Source organism: Mustela lutreola, chromosome 9 (assembly GCF_030435805.1).
Source record: "Mustela lutreola isolate mMusLut2 chromosome 9, mMusLut2.pri, whole genome shotgun sequence".
NCBI lineage: Eukaryota > Metazoa > Chordata > Mammalia > Carnivora > Mustelidae > Mustela > Mustela lutreola.
Window position 1 is genome coordinate 26,150,970 of NC_081298.1, and position 19,319 is coordinate 26,170,288.

The 19,319-nt window shown below is 48.6% G+C and overlaps 1 protein-coding gene across 1 annotated transcript in view; it reads right to left on the minus strand.

Annotated features, from left to right (window-relative positions):
* Nucleotides 1–5,291, minus strand: part of XKR7 (XK related 7) — a 28,743-nt gene extending 23,452 nt beyond the window's left edge. The window contains exon 1 of the mRNA XM_059133812.1: nt 4,690–5,291. Coding sequence (XP_058989795.1) covers nt 4,690–5,276 — 587 coding nt within the window. The 5' untranslated portion in view covers nt 5,277–5,291. The remainder of the gene's footprint in view (nt 1–4,689) is intronic.
* Nucleotides 5,292–19,319: the final 14,028 nt, after the last annotated feature.

Here is a 19,319-nt window from a genome sequence, read left to right on the forward strand (position 1 = left end):
ACCCAGCTCACCCTCACCTCATTCAGTCCTCTGTCCCTATGCCACCTCCTGGCAGGGGCCTGCCTGGACCACCTTCCCTCAAAGAGCCACAGCCTCCTCCCTGGGACGCTGTAGCCCCCTGAGCTGTTTCATTTCTTCCATAGCACTTATCAGAGGGAAGGCCTTACCATTAGATTTTGTATTATGTTTGTAATATATATCATATTTGATTTTATTTGTTTATTGGTTCCCCCATTAGAGTATTGATGGCCACAAGAGCAGAGACTTTGTCTTATTCCCAGCATGTAGCACAGTGCCTGGTATACAGTAGGTGCCCCATATATGTGTGGAATGAATGACTACAGATTAAATGAACAGGTACCTTTGAGGCCCTCTTGCCCTCCTGCCCCCTCCTTGGTCATGTGTGAAGTGAGCAAATCTTCCGCAGCGATGAAAGGGAGTAGTGATGTCACCACTCACCTCCAAGGGTCCTGAATACTTAACAATGGGACCAGCCCTTCTCTAAATCCTCAGCACGCATTATCAGATGAAACTAGAAACAACCCAGAAGGTGGTACTATGATGGGCCCTAGATGATAAAGGGGCAACTCAGGCACTGAGAGATTATATAGCTTGTCACCATCACATACAGGAAGTGAGCTGAGGACATTTGAATCCAGAATCTGGACTCTTAACCATTAAGCCAATAATATAGGTTTCCAGAGAGAAGGCCCAGAAGCTGACTTTCACACCCAGCTGGTCACTAATTCATTTCAGAACTTCTCTTGAGTGCAGGTGTGTGAGCAGGCAGAGGGAGGGAGCGGTGGTGGGCATAGAGGGAGTGTTTAGAGGTAAGGCCTTCCCTCTAAAGTCCGGCCTGCCTGCCTCCCTCCATCCCTCCCTCCGCATTTTGGGTCCCAGGTCCTGACAGCCTCAGAGGAATCCTATGCCAGATCATCTCCCACTAATTGGCTTAGCAAACTATGCTTATCTGGGCAAAGCTTGGGTCCAGTGAGTTCAAGATTAGGGAAAGCAGGATTCATGGTTTACTGCTCTGCTGCCCACGGGGTCAGAGAAGACAGGGTTAGGACTTTAATTGGCTTAACAACCCTGAGTGGCTTAACAACTCTGAGGGTTAGGGCTGGGGAGCCAGGGAGGGATGAAAACACAGGTTGCTGTCCAGCTGTCCAGCTCACTGCCAGCTTCATGTCCCACTGAAGGATCTGTGGTTGATTTTCTCAGGGAGTCATCTTTGTGTGAGTCCATGGCTCAGGGATCCTCCCATGCAGCCAGTGTGGGGGTGACAGAGATAGGACTTGGCCTTGGGAGTTGGAGAAAGCTGGGAAGCACCTCCCCTCCCCCCTACTTCCTCAGCTTGGACAAGTTACTTGACTTCTCTGAGCCTCATTTTCCTGTCTTATGGGGTATATCAATTGCCACCAGAGGGGAGGTTTCAGGGTAAGATGAGAGCTAGGGTCTGGAGCACCTCATAAAGGGCCTGTTGAGTATACAGGATCCATGAATTCCTTCCCTTCCTCTGCCTCCTCAGGGCCCCATTTTGTGTTTAAAATAATAATAATGCCCATTCCACAGGGTTGTTTGGGAACAGAATCCAGCCTAATCAGTTGAACCCATGTGCCGTCACAGGTCTGTGTTACCTGCCTCCTCAAAGTACACGGACTTTTGATTCAGCATTGTATAAGCTTCAGGAGTTGCAAGCAATTTTTATAATTCAAAGTATTTTATTCAGAATTGAGGGTGTGGGATCAGAAGGTGGACTGACCAGTCTCCCAGGTTGGATCCTGTAGGGCTCAGACATACCTCTCTTCCCTCATTACTCCAGGTTCTACCACTCAGAACATCTGCACCAAGGCCTGCCAAACAGTGAACATGTTCATTGTGGGAGCATTTCACGTGGTAAGCAAACATATGCCAGCATTGCTTAATTTCTAGGAATGCCAGCCCCAGTGGCTTCTCTCTATCTCGTCTGGGTTTTCCTCCATTAGCCAGACCCTCAGCCATTTTAGAATCCAGAGCTCTGGGGACAGGGGTCCAGAGGCTTTAGCTCTGATTACCAGTCCCAGTGTCAGAATTCCAGAAAGAGAAGGCTCCTAAGGTCATCAGATCTGATAGTCTCATTTTACATACAGGGAAATTGAGGCCCAGAGATGGGAAGAGTCTTACCCAAGGTCACCTAGCAAGCTAGTTATAAACCTCGGTGGAGCCACGGGCTTCCTGATCCTCGCTCCCAGTCCAGCATGATCCCCACAATACACTTTCTCCCCATCCTCGCCCACAATGTTCAAATCCCTCCCCCTCCTTTCACATTCTTATCTCAGTGCAGCAGAAGCTCTGACTTCTATCTCCTGGAATCTTGGGCTCTCAGACTCATAATTCTTTGAGCTTGGGGAACACTTTAGTGGCAGAACTGCAGAGCGGATAAATGGAACTTGGGCTTTGAAGACCGAGAGTCCTGAGTCCCAGCTCTTCTACTCCTTAGCTGTGTGACCTTGGGCAAGGATGCCCCCTTTCTGAGCCTCCATTCCCTCAGCTGTTACGTAGGAATGACAATATAACCACATCCCAGGACTATTAGGAGGGACACAGGAGATGAAACGGGTAAAATAATCAACCAACAGGCTTGACACAAAGTGAGTGCCTAATAAAATAATTGTTACAGAACTATAAGTTAAGGCTCTCATACTCCTAATGCCTAAGTGAAATGGTCCAGAGGTGATCAAAGGGAATGAAACTGGACAAACTGAAGCAAATATCCCCTGTCTAAGTTGCTACAGGCCTGATACTCCTAGATTCCTTTTTTTTTTTTTTCCCCAAGAGAAGCTAGAGCTCTGGATTTTTGAAATATTATACAAGCCAAACAAGACACTTCTATAAGCCATATTCAACCCCAGGATCATTAGTTTGTCATCCCTGCAAAATCATCTCATCCCAACCCCCTCACTTTACAAATGGGAGAGAGTAGAAATAGCTCTTGTATCTGAGAAGCCTTGGAGCTTGAGGGACCCTCAGCTGTCTTCAGCCACTCTCTTGAGACCTTCACCCCTACCCCCATGGTCATTTTTTGCCCTGTTTAAAGGAAACTCAGTTTATCTTCAAGAAAGAAGTATTTGTTTCTTGTAAGTAGATTCTGAACAAGGGGAGGAGGGGGTTTGAGGTAGCCAGTGAGTTGAGGGGCAGCTGGCCCACTTTAGGCTAAAGGGAAAGGGGGATGAAGTTTGGCTGCCAAGAATAGGAAGTTACCATTTCAGAATCTAAAAATATCTATCACCATCTGTCCACTCGGGCACAGAATGATAAATGCAGATTAGTTCCTGGATGTAGACATGAATATTTTTATGTGTCAAGCTAATAATAATAACACCACCTTGTGTGGATAGAGCTCCACCTCCGTATTCCCCCAGGGCAAGCCAAATGGAATATACACATCGTCTTAGCAAGCCATGGATGGGGAAACCAAGGCACAGAGAAACTCAGCAACACAACAAGGGTGACACAGCAAGTGAGCAGCTGGGACAAACCCTGGGAGTCCTGTTTCCAACCCTCAGCCCAGTACTGAATCTTCTGAGTTAGGCAGAATGTGTTAACAAGTAGCAGAATAAATATAACAACAGCATCTCTATAGTGACTTTGACTTTTTCTGTGCTTTCCCCACATCTGTGATCATGATAATCTATTACATTCCTAAAATACATTATAGTCTGCAAGGTTCGCATAGACCTCCTCTCACCTGATCATCCCAACAAGTAAGAAAAGGTGATGGTAGACCAGTGACATGAGACAAGGAGGGATTCTCCTTTGTTTCACAGGTGAGGAAACTAAGGCTTGGAGGGAGGTTTATCTAAGATCACATAGTGGGCAAGTTCATTCTCTCAGTGCACAGTAGAGCCTAAGTTACCAGAGCAATTTTGATTCAAGGGGAACCCCAGGTTCAGAATCCCCCCACCGGCCCCCGCCTCCCCCATCTACAATTAGCTCAGCTCAGCAGACAGACTGGAAGTGGGCTGTTTGTACAAAGCCTCAGTTTTGTTTTACTGCCCTGGGATTAAAGGACAGCTAGTGGCCATCTAATCTCAGATTGAAGATCCCAAATCCCCTTGGCCCTGTTGGGGTAGGGGAGAGAGTGGGGGACTCCTAGGAAACAGAAGAAGCCAGACTGCTTCTCAGCAGGGTCTGGCACACCCTTAACCAGAAGTCCAAAAAGTTTGGGCGGGATATTCATTTAGCTGCCTCAAATTCTGTTTCTCCCGGGAGGCTGGAAGTGGACTGCAATCCCAAACTGAGAACCCTTTGCGAGCAAGGAAGGACTTCTGAGTTCTTTCCTAAGCTGAGGCTTGGCACTCAGGCAGAGGAGTGGGCTGGAGGGAGCCCTGGGGCCCTGTTCCAAGCTTCACACATTCCCTTCAGCCCTTCTCATTCACACCCCTGAGGATCACTTTCTCTCTTCTTGTCCCATTCCTTCCTCCCTCAATGGCCAGATCAGAGAGGATGGCACTGGGGTTGGTCAGAGTTTGAGGGCAGAGGTCAGAGAGAAGCTGGCAGAGAAGAAATCAGAGCTGCAATAGGGTGGGGCGGGGCAGAGGTCAGGACGCAAAGGGGGCCTGGAGAGGTCAGAGTAGGGTTGGGGCGACAGGTAGACCCTCGCCACCCCCACTTCTCGAGCTCAGCTCCCTCCACCTGCGCTTCTCCTACCTCCAGACCTGGCCGAGCTGCAGGAGGTGGACGAGGGTCTGCAGCAGCCAGACGCAGAGGCGGCAGCAGCGGCGGCGGTAGGCGCTGGCGGAGGAGGGCGCGGGCCCAGGACCCAGCTGGGGGCTGCCTTCTTTGGTCCGGAAGGCGGCGGCGCTGTCCTTGGTGCTGATGGAGGCCCCGCCGGCCCCGCTGTCCTTGGTGCTGACGGCGGGTCCCGGGGCGCCCGCGGGTTCCGAGTAATCGTAGACGAACCAGCGGAAGCTGAGCAGCTGCACAACCAGCGAGGGCAGGAGCACGAATAACAACGTGAGGCCGAAGTAGGTGCGCTGACCCTGCAGGTAGTAGGAGGCCGCCAGCCACAGGTCCGTGGCGCCGTCGGAGAAGAACACGAGCAGCGCGCACAGCACCCAGCAGCAGTCCCGCAGCTCGTAGCGCGGCCCCGAGCCCCCCGCCCCGGTCACTACAGGACTCCCGGCCGCCACTGCCGCCGCCTCCCCGCGCCCGCCCGCACCACTCCGGGCTCCTCCGGCCGCCCCCTCCGGCCCCGGGCCGGCCGCGGCCGCCGCTCCATCCGACTTCGCGGCCATGTTGGCGGAGCAGGAGGCGGGGAGCGACTTCCGGGCGGCGGAGGGGGTGGGGTGCGGAGTGGGGAGGACCCTGTGCGGGAGGCTCCCGCCTCCTCCTCTTCCTCCTCTCCTCTTCTTCCTCCTCCCCTCTACTTCAATTATTCATTCCCCTCGGCGCTGCCCCCGTCCCTCCCCCACCCCGCCAGGGCTGCGGCCGGATGGGGGCAGCTCCCCAGGGAAGGGAGGGGGGAAGGGAGGGGAGAGCATCCCAGGTCACCCTCTCCTTCCTCCCTCAGAGGCGCGGGGCCCCAGCCACACGCTTTCTGCCTCTCACCTCCACCCCACTGCACTTCGTTATTTCCCTTTTCTTCACCGCCCCTCTCTCCAAACTCTTCTCTGCCATTTATCTTCTCTGTTTACCTCCAGTGGCCTAGGTCTGAGGAGGGTAGGGGATAGGGGACTTGGAAGCAAGGCGCTGCCTAGGCTGGCACCTCAGTAACTCTTTATCAATCACTGGATGCTAACTAGCCATTTCCTAGTTTCCAGAGTGTATGCATTTTGTTCCATCCCTTTCTTTGATCTTGAAGAGTCCCTTTTCCTATTGTCTTTTTCTTATTGGTTTGAATGAGAAAATTGCAGCTCTGAGAGCTGCTATCTCTTCCCCCAACTCTCCCCTTTCCTCCCTTGGGGACTGTTTTCTTCTGGCCATAGCCCTAGAAGAGTTTGGCAGGGAAGGAGCAACATCAGAGGGAATACCAGGTAGAGGGAAGAGCAAGTGAAAGGTCTGCAGGCCTAAGATTTAAGGGCATATTTTCAAGGAATTCTGAACCACACAGATCCAGGGAGGTGGGAAGCTGGGAAAGATGGGGCTGGATAGTTCTGAAGGATGAGATCCTAAATGTCCAAAAGATGTACTTTACCCAGGAAGCAATGGGAAACCACTGCAGAATTTGAGCAGGAGACAAATGTGATCAAGTCTGGATTTGGAAAGAAGCCCCTCTGCAGCCAGAGGAGAGAAATGCTCACTAGGAAACAGCTTGAGGGTGGAGAAGCCAGAGAGAGAATATAACAGGAATTTAGGAGAGGAGGTGGGGTTGCTTATACATCCTGGATACCCCAGCTCACCCTTAACCCCTATGCTCAGATTGGATGTGTCAGGGCATTTATTGCACAAACACTCATGTAGCAGTTTCTCTTTGCCTAGGTCCCTGGAGTCATTATGCAATTACTAACTCACTTTATCCTTCCAATTTGTGAAGTAGTTTCTGTTGTTTACCTCCCATTTTACAGATGAAGAAATTGAGTCACAGAGAAATTAATTCATTTGTTTGGAGCCCCACAGTTACTGAGTGCTTGAACCAAATTCAAGCCATCATGTGGCCCTAGAGTAGGCTTTGCTATCTCACAAAGGGAGGAGAGTTTGGTGAGAAGGGGAAGAAGTGAAGGGAGGCTTGAGGACCACCCTGCTTCAGAGTAACTGGGAAGGGAAGATGAAGGGCGACAGCTGCCCTGGGTCAGGAAGGAGCAGCCATCTGTAGTCCTGCAGCCTAGCATCCCTTTCATGTCCAGGGACTGTTTGGGTCCCAGCAATGCTCAGGAGGTTGGAAAACCAGCTGTGGCCCAAGGCTGAAAACAGAGTAGGAAGAGTTAGGGATTAAGGGAGTTTTCTAGGCTGGATTCAAAGCTAATAGTCTCTATCCGCAGGCATGTGTAGACTAGTGGGAGTTTTTGTGGGTTGGGCTGGAGGGGAGTCTGAATCCCAATGTAATTTACTTAGGAAGAGTATCTTTCCCCTTTTTTTTCTGTTCTACAGCCTTAAGCAGGGAGACTCATGGAGTGCAGAGTCGGGGAAGAGGGAAGCTCTGCCCTTGGACTTCCTAACAGCCCTGGGCCAGTTCTATACATGTCTGGATCAATGCCTTCTCACAGATGGGACCTGACAGTGAGGTTCTCACTTCTGGGCCCCACCCCAATGAAGGCAACTTCTCTCCCTCCCATGCCTATCCACATCCTAGGATCAACCTGTTCAAACAGGCAGTAGATGACATGCTTTTTTACCTCTGAGACTCTAGAATCAGGAAGCCTGGGTTCAAAACCTACTCACCTCTTCCTGACTCCATGACCTTGGGCAGTCACTCAATTTCTTTTAGCTTCAGGGAAAAAAGCAAAATGGGGAAAGGTAACCAATGCTTTCCTTTTGGGGTTGGGGTGAGGATAATTAATGCTAATTTCTATCTAGGGTGATGTCTTCCACTGAAAGCCCTCCTGGATCTCCCACAGAACTGTGCCCCACACCTTATCCCTCAGAGAAATCTCTTTGATACTCCCCTGTTATGAGCTTCCATGACATTTTAGTGTTTTCCTTCTTAACATAAGTACACTGGCAGTTTAATCTTTCACATGTGCCTGTTTGGAATTGCCTGGGAGCTCCATAGGAGTTGGGACATTTTATCTATTTTCTTCACCAACAATTGTCGAGTGCCCAGTGTTGTGTCTGGCACCCAATAGGCATCTTATAAACATCACTGAATGCATGAGTGAGTGATCAACTCTATGAAATAGTTTCTGTTGTTTTCCCCATTTTAGGTAACTGAGGGCAAGGGTGGTGACTCAAGGAACTATCAAGCCCTTGTGTGTGTTGGGAATTGTGCTAAGAACTTTATGCATATTACCACGGGTTACCTTCAAACCAGCCCCCCCCCCCTTTTTTTTAATCACAAGAAATCTTGAGACCCAGGCAGTGGCTGTCACTTGCCCAAAGCCATTGGTTAGGAACTAGCAGAGTTGGCTTTCAAGAATTCTACTTTAGGCAACTGGAGGGGTGACAGAAGAAGGATTTGATGGGCTGCCTGAAGTGTGGACCAGGTGGGAGTGACCTACCTATCAGTGGTACTGTAGAGGGGGGTAACCTGACCTCAATGGTTTGAAATGGTGAGTTCTGAATGGCCTGAGATCAAAGATTGGGGATTCAGACTAGGACCCATAAAGAGGCCAGCAATGGCATGTTAGTGGAAGCCATGGGGCGGGGGGCTCAGAACAGCTTGAGCAAAATCTGTGCAATAGAACTGAGTCAGGCTCATTTAGGGGCTGAAAAGAGGCTGGGTGTGACTAGAGTGGAAGGAGAGGGTGGCCAGCAGTTTAGATCTGGACAGGCCCTGAGATCTTATCCAGTTCCCCAAGGCCCTCTCACATTTTACAGATGGGAACACTGAGGCCCAGAGAGAAGTCCTACCTCTAGCAAGTGGCAGAAATCAATCTGGGAGTCTTTCCTTCATCTCCAAGGGAATGGCCTCTGAGCTTTGTTGGGAATCTTAGGAATCACTCTTGGAAGCAAATTCAATCCATGCTTACTGCACCCTCAACTAGGACCAGTTTCTAATAATATTCCTTTAGTTCTTGGGTAAACTCTGTACAAGATAATTGGCACAGCATTGTTTATAACTCTAAATATTAGGAATGACTCAAATGCCTATCGGTAGGGGACCAGCTAAATAAATCATGGACTTTCTGACAACAGAATGGCATATGGCAGTAAGGGAGGTCATGGAGCGCTCGGTCTCCTAATACAGAGAGGCCTCCATGGGGACAAGCAAGGGATAGAATGGGGGTGGGGTGGGGAGTGAAGCTGGGTGAAAGGGAGGATAAGAATCTATCTTTGTATTTGTTGTGTATGGACAAAGAAACTTTGGAAGTCTACATAAGAAAATGAGATTATCAAAGAAGACACTGGGCAGAAGGGAAACAGGATGGGAGAGGGAGACTTCATTATGTATCCATTTATAATTTTTTTTGGAATCATGGGAATGTATTTACCTATTAATAAAATAAAATAATAATGAGGACAGCTGCTACTCAGCTAAGGCTGAATGCTGTCATATGGGAATAAGCGGTCAGTATGGTCAGATTTTCTAATTACTCAAGAGAAGCCAGAAATCTGGATTTTATTGTACAATCTCTTGATTTTTAAATGTTGGCTCCATTTTTGCTCAGACATTTTTCAGGCCAAGTAAATAGGTCAGTGGGTCAGACATGGCCTGAGGGCCACCAGTTTCAGCTTCTAATGGCTTCCTGTTCCCAGGGCTGGAGTTCTCAACACCCCAGGGCCCCACCCCCATGTGGGCAGCAGAGGACAGAAAAGCGCCTTGTCCTGCCCCCATCTCCTGGCACCCTCAAACCCTTGCATCTTGGGGCTGTGACATTTGGGGCTTTTAACTCAAGATCTGGAAGGCAGAGAGGGGTTATGAACTCTCAGATAATTCCCTCCCCCGGGGCCCTGCAGGCTTCGAGGCCCAGCTGCCTCCCGCTGCCCACCCATCTGTCCCTGGGAGGTGGGGACTAGAGTGAGGCTGGTAATGATGGGGGTGGACAGGAGTCCCCGCTCCAAGCCTCGGATCACTGGGCTCTGTCCAGACGCAGAATCCAAAAGGAAAAGTCTAGAGACTGTGAGAAAAGGAAAACAGGCTTGGCTGTACCTCCTTGGTGTGTGCTGAGTTAATTCACCAAATAACCAAATGCCAGAACTGGAAAGGCCCTAGGGGACCATGTCATCCAACTCCTTCACTACACAGATTGGGAGACGGATCTCTGCTCCTCATTCACTGCCACAGGCTGTGGTCTTGTCACTTCTCTCCTGGACAACTGGACAGGACCAGCCTCCTCACTGGGCTCCCTGCAGCTCCTCTTTTTCTCCTAATGTTTAGTCTCCACCCTTAGCCAGAGGGATCTTTTTCAAAAAGAAATCTATCAGGTTCCCTGTCTGTTCAAAACCTTCTGAATACTTCCTACCCTACTTTGAGCCAAAGTCTTCAGCCCTGCCTACAATTTCCTGCTCTCCTCTCTAACCTCACCTCCCCCTGTCTTTCCTTCCTTCATTCTGTTCCAGTCACTGGCTCTTTGCTACTCTCTTACCATCCCAACCTAATCCCTCCTGCCTGGCTTTGCTCCCACAATTCCCCCAAGTATTCACAAGGCTCCATTTTACTCTTCTGTAAAGAGTAAAAGGGCTTTCCTGGTAACTCCCCACTGACACTCTATCCCCTCACCTGCCTTATTTTTATCCACAACATTTATTCACTTTATGATGTTATAATATGTATTTATTTGTTTCTTGCTTAGAATATAAGATCTGTGAAGGCAGCAATCATCCCTATGTCGTTTACCACTGTGTCCTCCACACTTAGTGCAACTTAGCATGTCCATGTGTAGGGATCCTGAGCCAGCTGTGACTTGAAAGGACACAAGTCTACAACTGAAGTATCAGCCAGTCCTGAGTCTGTCGTTACCTGTTTAGGTGACCTTGAGCAAGTCATCTCACTTCTCTTCTCTGGGCCTCAGTTTCCTCATTTGTAAAACAAGGGAGTCACTAAGATACCTTCAATTCAACGACCCTGGAAGGTCTTCCCTGTTCTGATGTCACTTTCCTCCCAATGGAATCTGAAAGTCCTTTAAACAAACAGTTGTGTTTATTTACTTACTTATTGAGTAGTTAACACAGTCACGTGGCTCAAAGTCCAGAGGTGCAAAGGGGACCCATTTGTCTGTCCTACCTTGTCCTCCAGCCATCACTCTCCTTTCTGGAGGCATTCAATGACAAGTTTCCTCTCTCAGTCTCTCTCTCTCTGATCTACTTATCTCTAAACCCTATTTCACCATTTTGAAACACACAGCTTAATTATACATGGTTCTGTCCTTTGTGGGTTTTTTTTTTAAGCTTTTTTCTTTATTTATCTGACAGAGATCACAAGTAGGCAGAGAGGCAGGCAGAGAGAGAGGAGGAAGCAGGCTCCCTGCAGTGCAGAGAGCCCGATGTGGGGCTCGATCCCAGGACCCCGGGATCATGACCTGAGCCGAAGGCAGCAGCTTAACCCACTGAGCCACCCAGGTGCCCCATTGTCCTTTGTGTTTTGTTCATGGAATAGCACTTTGGGAGGTCATTCCTCGTCAGTGCAGAGAGTGCCCTGGCTCTTTATCATGGCTTCACAGCATTCCCTTGAAAGGATGGTCCATATTCTACTTCGCCAACCCCCTAAATAATGGGTAGTTAAGTTGTCTCTGGTCTGTTACAACAATCCGTCACATGAATAATTTTGTGGACACACCATTTGGGGTATCTGTAGACTAAATCCATTTGCTGATGGACTGGTATGTGCATTGATAATTTAGAGAGACACCTCTCTAGAGACCATGCCAATGTGTCCCACACATACTGGCATTGAGTAAAAGTGCTTATAAAAGGGTTTTTTAAAATGGACTGCAATTCAGCCTCAAGACTCCTTGCAGATGGGGGGATCATGCCACATTGCTAAGCCTGGTTCTTCTTCAAAAAAAGTATCCTACTTCATGATGAGTGGTGGTAAGCATCAAAGGAGATAGTATGGGGAAAGTGCTCAGCACCTTTCCTGACACACATTAGGGCCTCTGTAAAGATTAGCCATTCCTCCCCTGCTTAATGTTATTATCTGCCCCAGACTGTGGGCTCTGTGGGAACAAGGACCTTGTCTGCCTTGTTCACTGCTGTAGCATAGCTAACAGAAGATGTCTAATAATTACTTATCTAGTGAATGAGTCCACTTCTCAATGTCACTTTGCCCACCAGGCCGTCCATTGTGACCTCGCTCCTGACTACCCATTCAACTTCAACTCCTATTCCTCTTTCCCCTTCTCCTTGGGTTCTAGCCACACTGGACTTCTCTAGGTTCCCTCCTGCCACAGTGTCTTTGCATGTGCTGTTCCCCCTGCTGGAAATAGTTTCTCTACCTCACCTTCACACATAGCTTCTCCATTTGCTTAGTTTCTTTTTTTTGTCATCCTTAGATCTTGGGTCAAAGGTCACTTTTTAAAGAAAGCCTCTTTTACTCCACTGCCTGATTAAAGGTAGGTTAAGATATATAATCTTATTGGACTCTGAGCTTTTCATTCGAACCTTATTGCAGTTAAGAATGGTACATGCGGGGTGCCTGGGTGGCTCGGTAGGTTAAAGCCTCTGCCTTCGGCTTGGGTTGTGATCCTGGGGTCCTGGGATCGAGCCCCACATCAGGCTCTCTGCTCGGTGAGGAGCCTGCTTCCCTTCCTATCTCTCTGTCTGCCTCTCTGCCTACCTGTGATCTCTGTCAAATAAATAAATAAAATCTTAAAAAAAAAAAAAAGAATGGTACATGCATAAATGTCAATCCTATCCTTGTGACTAAAAACCCACAGGACTCGGGACAGACTAGGCCTGTCCTATTTCCTAGTGGGTCCCCATGGCCTGGCATAGGCTAGACACTCAATAACCACTGCCTTGAGTGACTGAGTGAATACCAACCTCTATTTTACAGATGAGTTGAGCCTCTCCTCTTCACCCAAGCCAGGGGAAGTCTTGACTTCATGTTTCACCCTCTTTCCAGTGGAATGAGAGACTCCTCAAAGGTTCTAGTTGGTGAAGAAGAGGAGAGGGGTGAGCGAGACAGACTGGATCCTTAATTTCCTCCAACACATGATTAGGTCATGGGTACACTCAATCGTTCAGTAGACCTCTCCTGCAGGTCCTGGGGACCTGAAAGGAAGCCCATGGAACCTTTAGCCCCAGCGGGCTCCAAGGCCAGTGAGAAAGCCAAAACAGTGGCAAAAAACAAAAAACAAAAACAGGTAGCTAAAAACAAAAAAGTGACTGGTGTCAAAAGAAAAGAAGGACCAAATTTCCTGCGGAAGACCTGAGGGAGAGCTTCCTGGGGAGTTAGGGGTGTTGGGGGAGGGTGTCTTCTTAGGAGGAGAGGTCTTAGGGGAAGAGTAAGCACTTAAATGATTCCATTTGTATAAATGTCAAAAACAGACTCTTAGGGGAAGAGTAAGCACTTAACAAGAGGAGGAACGCGAAGAATATTCCAGGCAGAAGGCACATCCTGAGCAAAGACAGAGAGGTGAGAACCTTGGGATGTGTTGGGGGACGAGGGTTCAAGAAGTGTGGAGGAAGATGAGGCCAAGAAGAAGCTGAGCTCACAGACAAGCACCAGGAGACATGGCCCTAAAGGGTCATTGCAGCACTTCTAGTAAGACAGAAAACAACGTAAATGTCCTTTCATGAAAGAATTGTTTCATAACTATGATGCTTACCTCCACACTGACCAGCCAGAGACAGGTGACTAATGTCTAATGCCAGTGAGGATATGGATCACTGGTAGAGGAATAAATGAGCACAGCCATTCTGGAGATGAGTGTGGTAGTATTCAGGGAAAAGAAACATATTCACGCCTTATGACAAGGCAATAGCACGCTAGGATGATCAGGGTGGCTCTGTGTGGACTGACGGAGAGAAGAAAGGGAACTCAAGCATCCACAACCAATGGAAAGGACGAGTGAAATGAAGGGGAAAGGAGCTCGGGTTCTCTGGAGCTTCCAGGAGGAAGGACCTAGAGATACACAGAGTAGATGGACAGAGCTGAAAATATCAGATGGGAAAAAATAAAGGAGCAGGACATGAACATGGGCTGTATCACAATAATATTTATCTGGATTTAAAACACATATCCGGTTTATCCATTTCTATTAAAACTGGCTGAACCTAGCAACTCCACTCCTGGATAGAGACACAACAGCAAGGCTTGCGTACGTGTTTATACCCATAGACATACAACTGTTCCTATCTGCACTTTGTAACAGCCCCACGCTGGAAACCACCATATGTCACCCATGGCAGCAGAATGGCTTAATTGTGGTGTATTTCGACCAGTGGAATACTTTACGGCATTGAAAGTAAGTGATCCATCCCAACTACACACATAATAGAGATAAATCTCATGAACAAAATGATGAGCAAAGGAAGTCAGACACAAAAGAGCACACACTGCATGATGCCATTTGTATAAATGTCAAAAACACACAAAATCAATGGCTGGTGTTAGAAGTCAGGGTGGTGGTTAGTCTTAGGGCAGTGGCTGGGAGGCCTTGGAGGGGATCTCCTAGTTCTCTGGTTTGATCTGGTTATATAGGCGTGTTCCATTTTTGAAAGTTCATGAACTGTCGTATACTTACGATTTGTCCTCTTCTCTGTGTGTGTGTGATACCTTCATTAAATTTTTAAAAAATCCATAAGCACACAAAACAGCTATTGGGCATTTTGTAAGCAGTCTCAAATATTTAAGGATGTCTATCAAACACGGAGAGAGTTTTAGTGAGGTCAGACTTGAGGGGGTTGGGGAGGAAAAGGAGGAAATGGTACAAACAAGAGAGGACCCTTGCAGATTACCTCCTGACCCTGTGCTAAGAACCAAGTGGTGGGACCTATTCAAACCTTTGTACTTCAGTGCATAAGAAATAAATGTAAAATTTAATTTAGAAAGCTAGAGAAACAAATGAAATATAGTACTTCTACACCATAGAAAACATGGCAGCTGTCAGAAGGCAGGAGAGTGATTGAAATATATCAATCAAAAATGTCCAAGAGAGGGTGCCTGGGTGGCTCAGGTGGTTGAGTGTCTGTCTTCGGCTCAGGTCATGATCTCTGGGTCCTGGGATCGAGCCCTGCCTTGGGCTCCTGGTTCAATGGGAAGTCCGCTTCTGCCTCTCCCCCTGCTTGTGCTCTCTTTCTCTCAAATAAATAAATAAGTAAACCTTTATTTTTAAAAGTTTCTTTTTAAAAAAAGTCCAAGGGAACAGACTACCTAGGGATGCATTTGTGAGTGCTGCCCTCCATCTTTGCCCTGCCACCCACATGATGGTTGCCCCGATTTTCTTGGGGTTCCTAACTATGTCTTTAAATGAATATCACAGTTCTGAAAAGACGCACTCAAACGGGGACTCTACGGGGATCTGGGATGGGGGGAGGGGTGTCAAAAAGGAACTCGAGTCTTTTCTGTAACGTTTTCACTTTTGGTAAGAAGAATCTATTCCTGGAATTTAAAATGAATAGATTTAGTGTTCAAGGTAGTAGTAAAGTCCAGTGCAGGGAGACCTGGAATGTTCTGGCCTTGCCTTCTCTTTGAGGTCACTTAAGATTTTTCAAGTTGAGCCATGGGACCATCTGTTGCCTGACGAAATCGGGGTGAGGGAAGCTGGAAGACAGGTCCCCACCTGGCGTCCCCATCTGGCTGCATGACCTCAGCGGGGTCTCATCCCCTTTCCGGGCCTCAGTGTCTTCATCTGCCCTATGGGAATCAGGTTTCTGTGTTACTGGGGGGTGTGGGAGGATGAGGTGAGGGCACAGAGGAAGATCGTATGAATATAAGGATTATTCTCTGGGTCAGAGGAGGAGAAGGAGTGGAGCCCTCCCCTCCACCTGCCAAGCCCACGAGGGCGCAAAGGAAGCAGAGAGGGGCTGGGGACCACCCAGGAGAGCAAACAGTCCATCTGTGGGACAGGGGCACGTTGTCAGCAGCTGGGAGGCCTGGCCTGGACTACTCACAGGCCAGAGCCCATGAGGCAACCACCCAGGTTGCCTGGAGAATTGGGGTATTGAGCAGGCTTCTTGCTGCTCCCAGCCCCAGTGCAGCTACGGTCCAGCCAGAGAACGCTTTCACAAAGTAAACTCTGTCATGTTCCATACTCCCTCAAAACCTTCCAGTAGCCTCTCACGGATCTATGAACAAAATCCAATTCCCTTACCTTAGCCAAAATGTTCTGGCACGATCTGCCACTCCCACCGCCCACCTCCAGCATAGGGGTTAAGAGCCTGGCCTCAAAAGAGAATCTGCCCAGTTAGAGTTCTGGCTCTTTCCTTTCTCCATTCATTCAAAAATGTCTACTGACCACCTGCTATGCACTAGGCACTGTTCTAGGCATTTGGGAGACATCAGTGACAAATGAGACAAAGATGCCTGCTCTCGCGGAACTCCCTTTCTAGCAGAAGGAGACTAACAGTAAATACAAGTAAGTTAATTACATAACACACTGGGAAGTGACAAATGCTATGAGAAACAGGAGGAAAAGTGGAACAGAGGAAGTTGATCAGAGTACGGGGACAAGCGGGGTTTACAGTTTTAAACGCAGGCCAGTGGTCGGGGAAGGTCTCACTGAGAAGGTGAAATTTAAGCCAAGACTTGTACCAAGGGAAGGAGGGAGACATGCAACCATGAGGGCAGAGGGAAACAGTGGTGAGATAGGCGGGAAATGCCTCAGAGAGGCAGGGCTGGGTGACAGGGTCTCATGGGTCTGGGCAAGGAGTTTGGCTTCTATTGAGTAAGACGTGAGTTTTGGGGGGTTTTTGACCATAAGGGGTGGGGGAAGCAGGACAGGGAAGGAGCAGAAGCCCAGCAGACCTTGCAGGTGTCCTGTGAATGGCAACTTTAGCCTGATCCCATGGGGGGACTGTGGGATATAAGTCATACCTCTGAGTTATCCACCCACACAGGCACCAGCATCCCAGGCAAGGAAGGTAGGCTCTCATATCTCTGAAATAATGGGCTATAGCTTAGGCGGAAGATAAGTCACCCCAGGAGGCTTCAGCAGCCTGTGGGCAAGGGCTGGTCATTGAATGCATATCCAAAGAGGGTGCACAGTAAAAGGAGATCCTAGGGGGATGGGTACAGCATTAATTTTGTTGGCTCCAGTCCCCAAACACCAAAGTCCCTTCTGGCCTGGGCTTAGCGTGACTAAAGATCGGGGGTATGCCCAGTGTGACCAAGCAGGGTTTTTCTGGTTAGGGATCAGCACCCCCAGACCTCTGCCCACCCCTGAACCCCCACTCGAGCCTGCAGAGGGATTCATCTTCTGCAATATCCTGACCATGTGGCAGTCCAGGCTTCCTTCTGGGATTCGAACTAGTTACCCTTGGCTTAGTTCTGCCCATCTTTGAATATTGTGGATTTTAGAAAGTTCTGCTTCATGTTGTCTATTCTTTTATTACGTAAACGTTGGGTGAGCACCCACTGTGTGCAAGGCACTGTTCTAAGTTCTAAAGACACAGCAGAGAACAAGACAGATATGGTTTCTGCCCTCGAGCTTACAGCTGGACAGGCAGATGATTGGAGAAAATATAGTATTTAAGCACAGAGTTGGGGACACTGGGGAAGCTGTGTGAGTCTAGAGGAGACTCCAGACCCTTGGGAAGAGGTGACACCAAGCTGATTAGTGGAGGTGTACCTTGACACAGGTATAAAGATGGAGGAGAAAATTAATCCAGGCTAATGAGGAGTGAGTGCAAAGGCCCTGAGATGTACCCCCCCCATTGCCTGCTACCCCCACTGCTACTCCCTGAAGCAATGACCATCCTCACTTTCTTAGATGATTGTAGCAGCCTTCCTCTTGGGTTTCCCAAAGAGGGACAACGAAGCTGGGACATGCAGTCACTAACTCTTCTGTCTTCTTGGTTAAGGGTCACTCCTGTGGGCCTTCACTCACCAGCATTCCCCCAGTCAGTTCGCACCTGTGAGTGACAGAAGCCGGAAGCCACAGGCTTGTGCACCATCGTGTGCAGCTGACATCCAGGGAGGGTTTCTCTGGTTTGGGCAGGGCACCTACAGCCCCTTCTATAGAACCGTCTGCTCAGTGTCCCCTTTCAGACCTCATCTCCTATCTTCTTCCTCTTGCTCATTCTGTTCTACCTACACTGACCTTGCTAGCCTTCTAATTTGCCAAGCAAAGCCCATTCTCAGGGCCGTCACATTTGCTATTCCCTCCACCTGGAACATGTTTCCCGCAGAAATTCACACGGCTCGCCCCTCACCTATTCCACATCTCTGCTCCAGGACAACCTCATTAGAGAAGCCCTCCCTGACCACCTTGTTGCAGATAGCCCCTCCATCAGGTTTTCTCTATCTTGTCCTGAGCTGCTGTTTGCCATAGCACTTATCCACATGACATATATTTACTTGTTCCTGTGTTTATCATCTGTGTCTCCTGCCAGACTGGAATTTTTCTGAGGGCAAGGACCATGTCTGGTTTCTGCTCACCACAGAGGTCCTCTAATAGGGTCCAGGCAGTCAATAAATATTTGTGAAATAAATGGTTCCAAACACAAATGAAACATATGACTTCCCTCCCTAACACTTTCAGTGGCCAGAAGTGCTCTCTAAGGGACAGTCACAGTCAATCTGAGAGTCTACTTTAACCCTTCCCCATCCAGGCTCATTTGGCAGGGGTCAAGGGTCAGCCTGGTCTAGCCCTCTTGGGGCCCCAATGTCTTCAGAAGAGACCTGGTCCCGGGGTCTAGGCCCTAGGGATGCCTGGTAAGCCCTGTTTCTCCTTTGGCAAATCTTCCTCCTTCCTTCATAGGGCCTGTGCCTGCGTTTCTGAACCAGAAGGTGTTTACACAAAACATCTTGGGTTTGGCGACAAATTCACCCTCAGTGAGGAATCCTTAATGAAGCTCCTTCTTTCCCCAAGCAGGGCAGCTTTAGAGAAAATTAGCTCTGTCTCTGGCACTTGAAGGAAGCCAAGGCCAGGCAAGGAGGAGTTCCTATTGGAGTTTCTGGGGCGACAATCTGGGGGAGAGGTTTTTTTTTGTTTTGTTTTGTTTTCAGAGACAGCCATGGTATAGAGACCAGATTCTAGACACACATTTGCTCCTGACTTTCTGTGTGACAAAGCATTGCCTGTCTCTTGGCCTCAGTTTACACCTATGAAATGGGCAGTAATAACCCATCTCTACACAAATTGTGAAATTCAAACAATGCAAGGGATGTAAAAGGGCTTGGTTACAAGGGACTGAATGAGAGCATAAAAAGCTGGAATCAGGGAGGCAGGAGGTCAGAATTCTAGTCTCAGGTCTGCTGTTGACTTTGTAAGATCCTCACCTCACTCTGGACTTCAGCTATTTCACATGTATAATGAGGGGTTTAGGCATGAAGATCTCTAGGGAACCTTCTTGTTCTGAAGGACAGCCACATTCCACCTGCATGCCTCTTCTTGGAGGTCCTTCCATATCCCATGGCCCACACTGATTTGCTTTCTAGCACTTGTGGAACTTCTTTTCTGAGAAGACGCTTCATTGCTCACTGCACATGGTTTTCCAGCCCCTTCTTTGGGTCTAGGTCAACTGCTCTGGACATTGGGCCCAAGACGGGTTTAACAACTACTGGTGAAGGCTGGATTTTATTTATTTAAAGATTCTATTTATTTATTTCACAGAGAGAGAGGGAGAGATCACAAGTG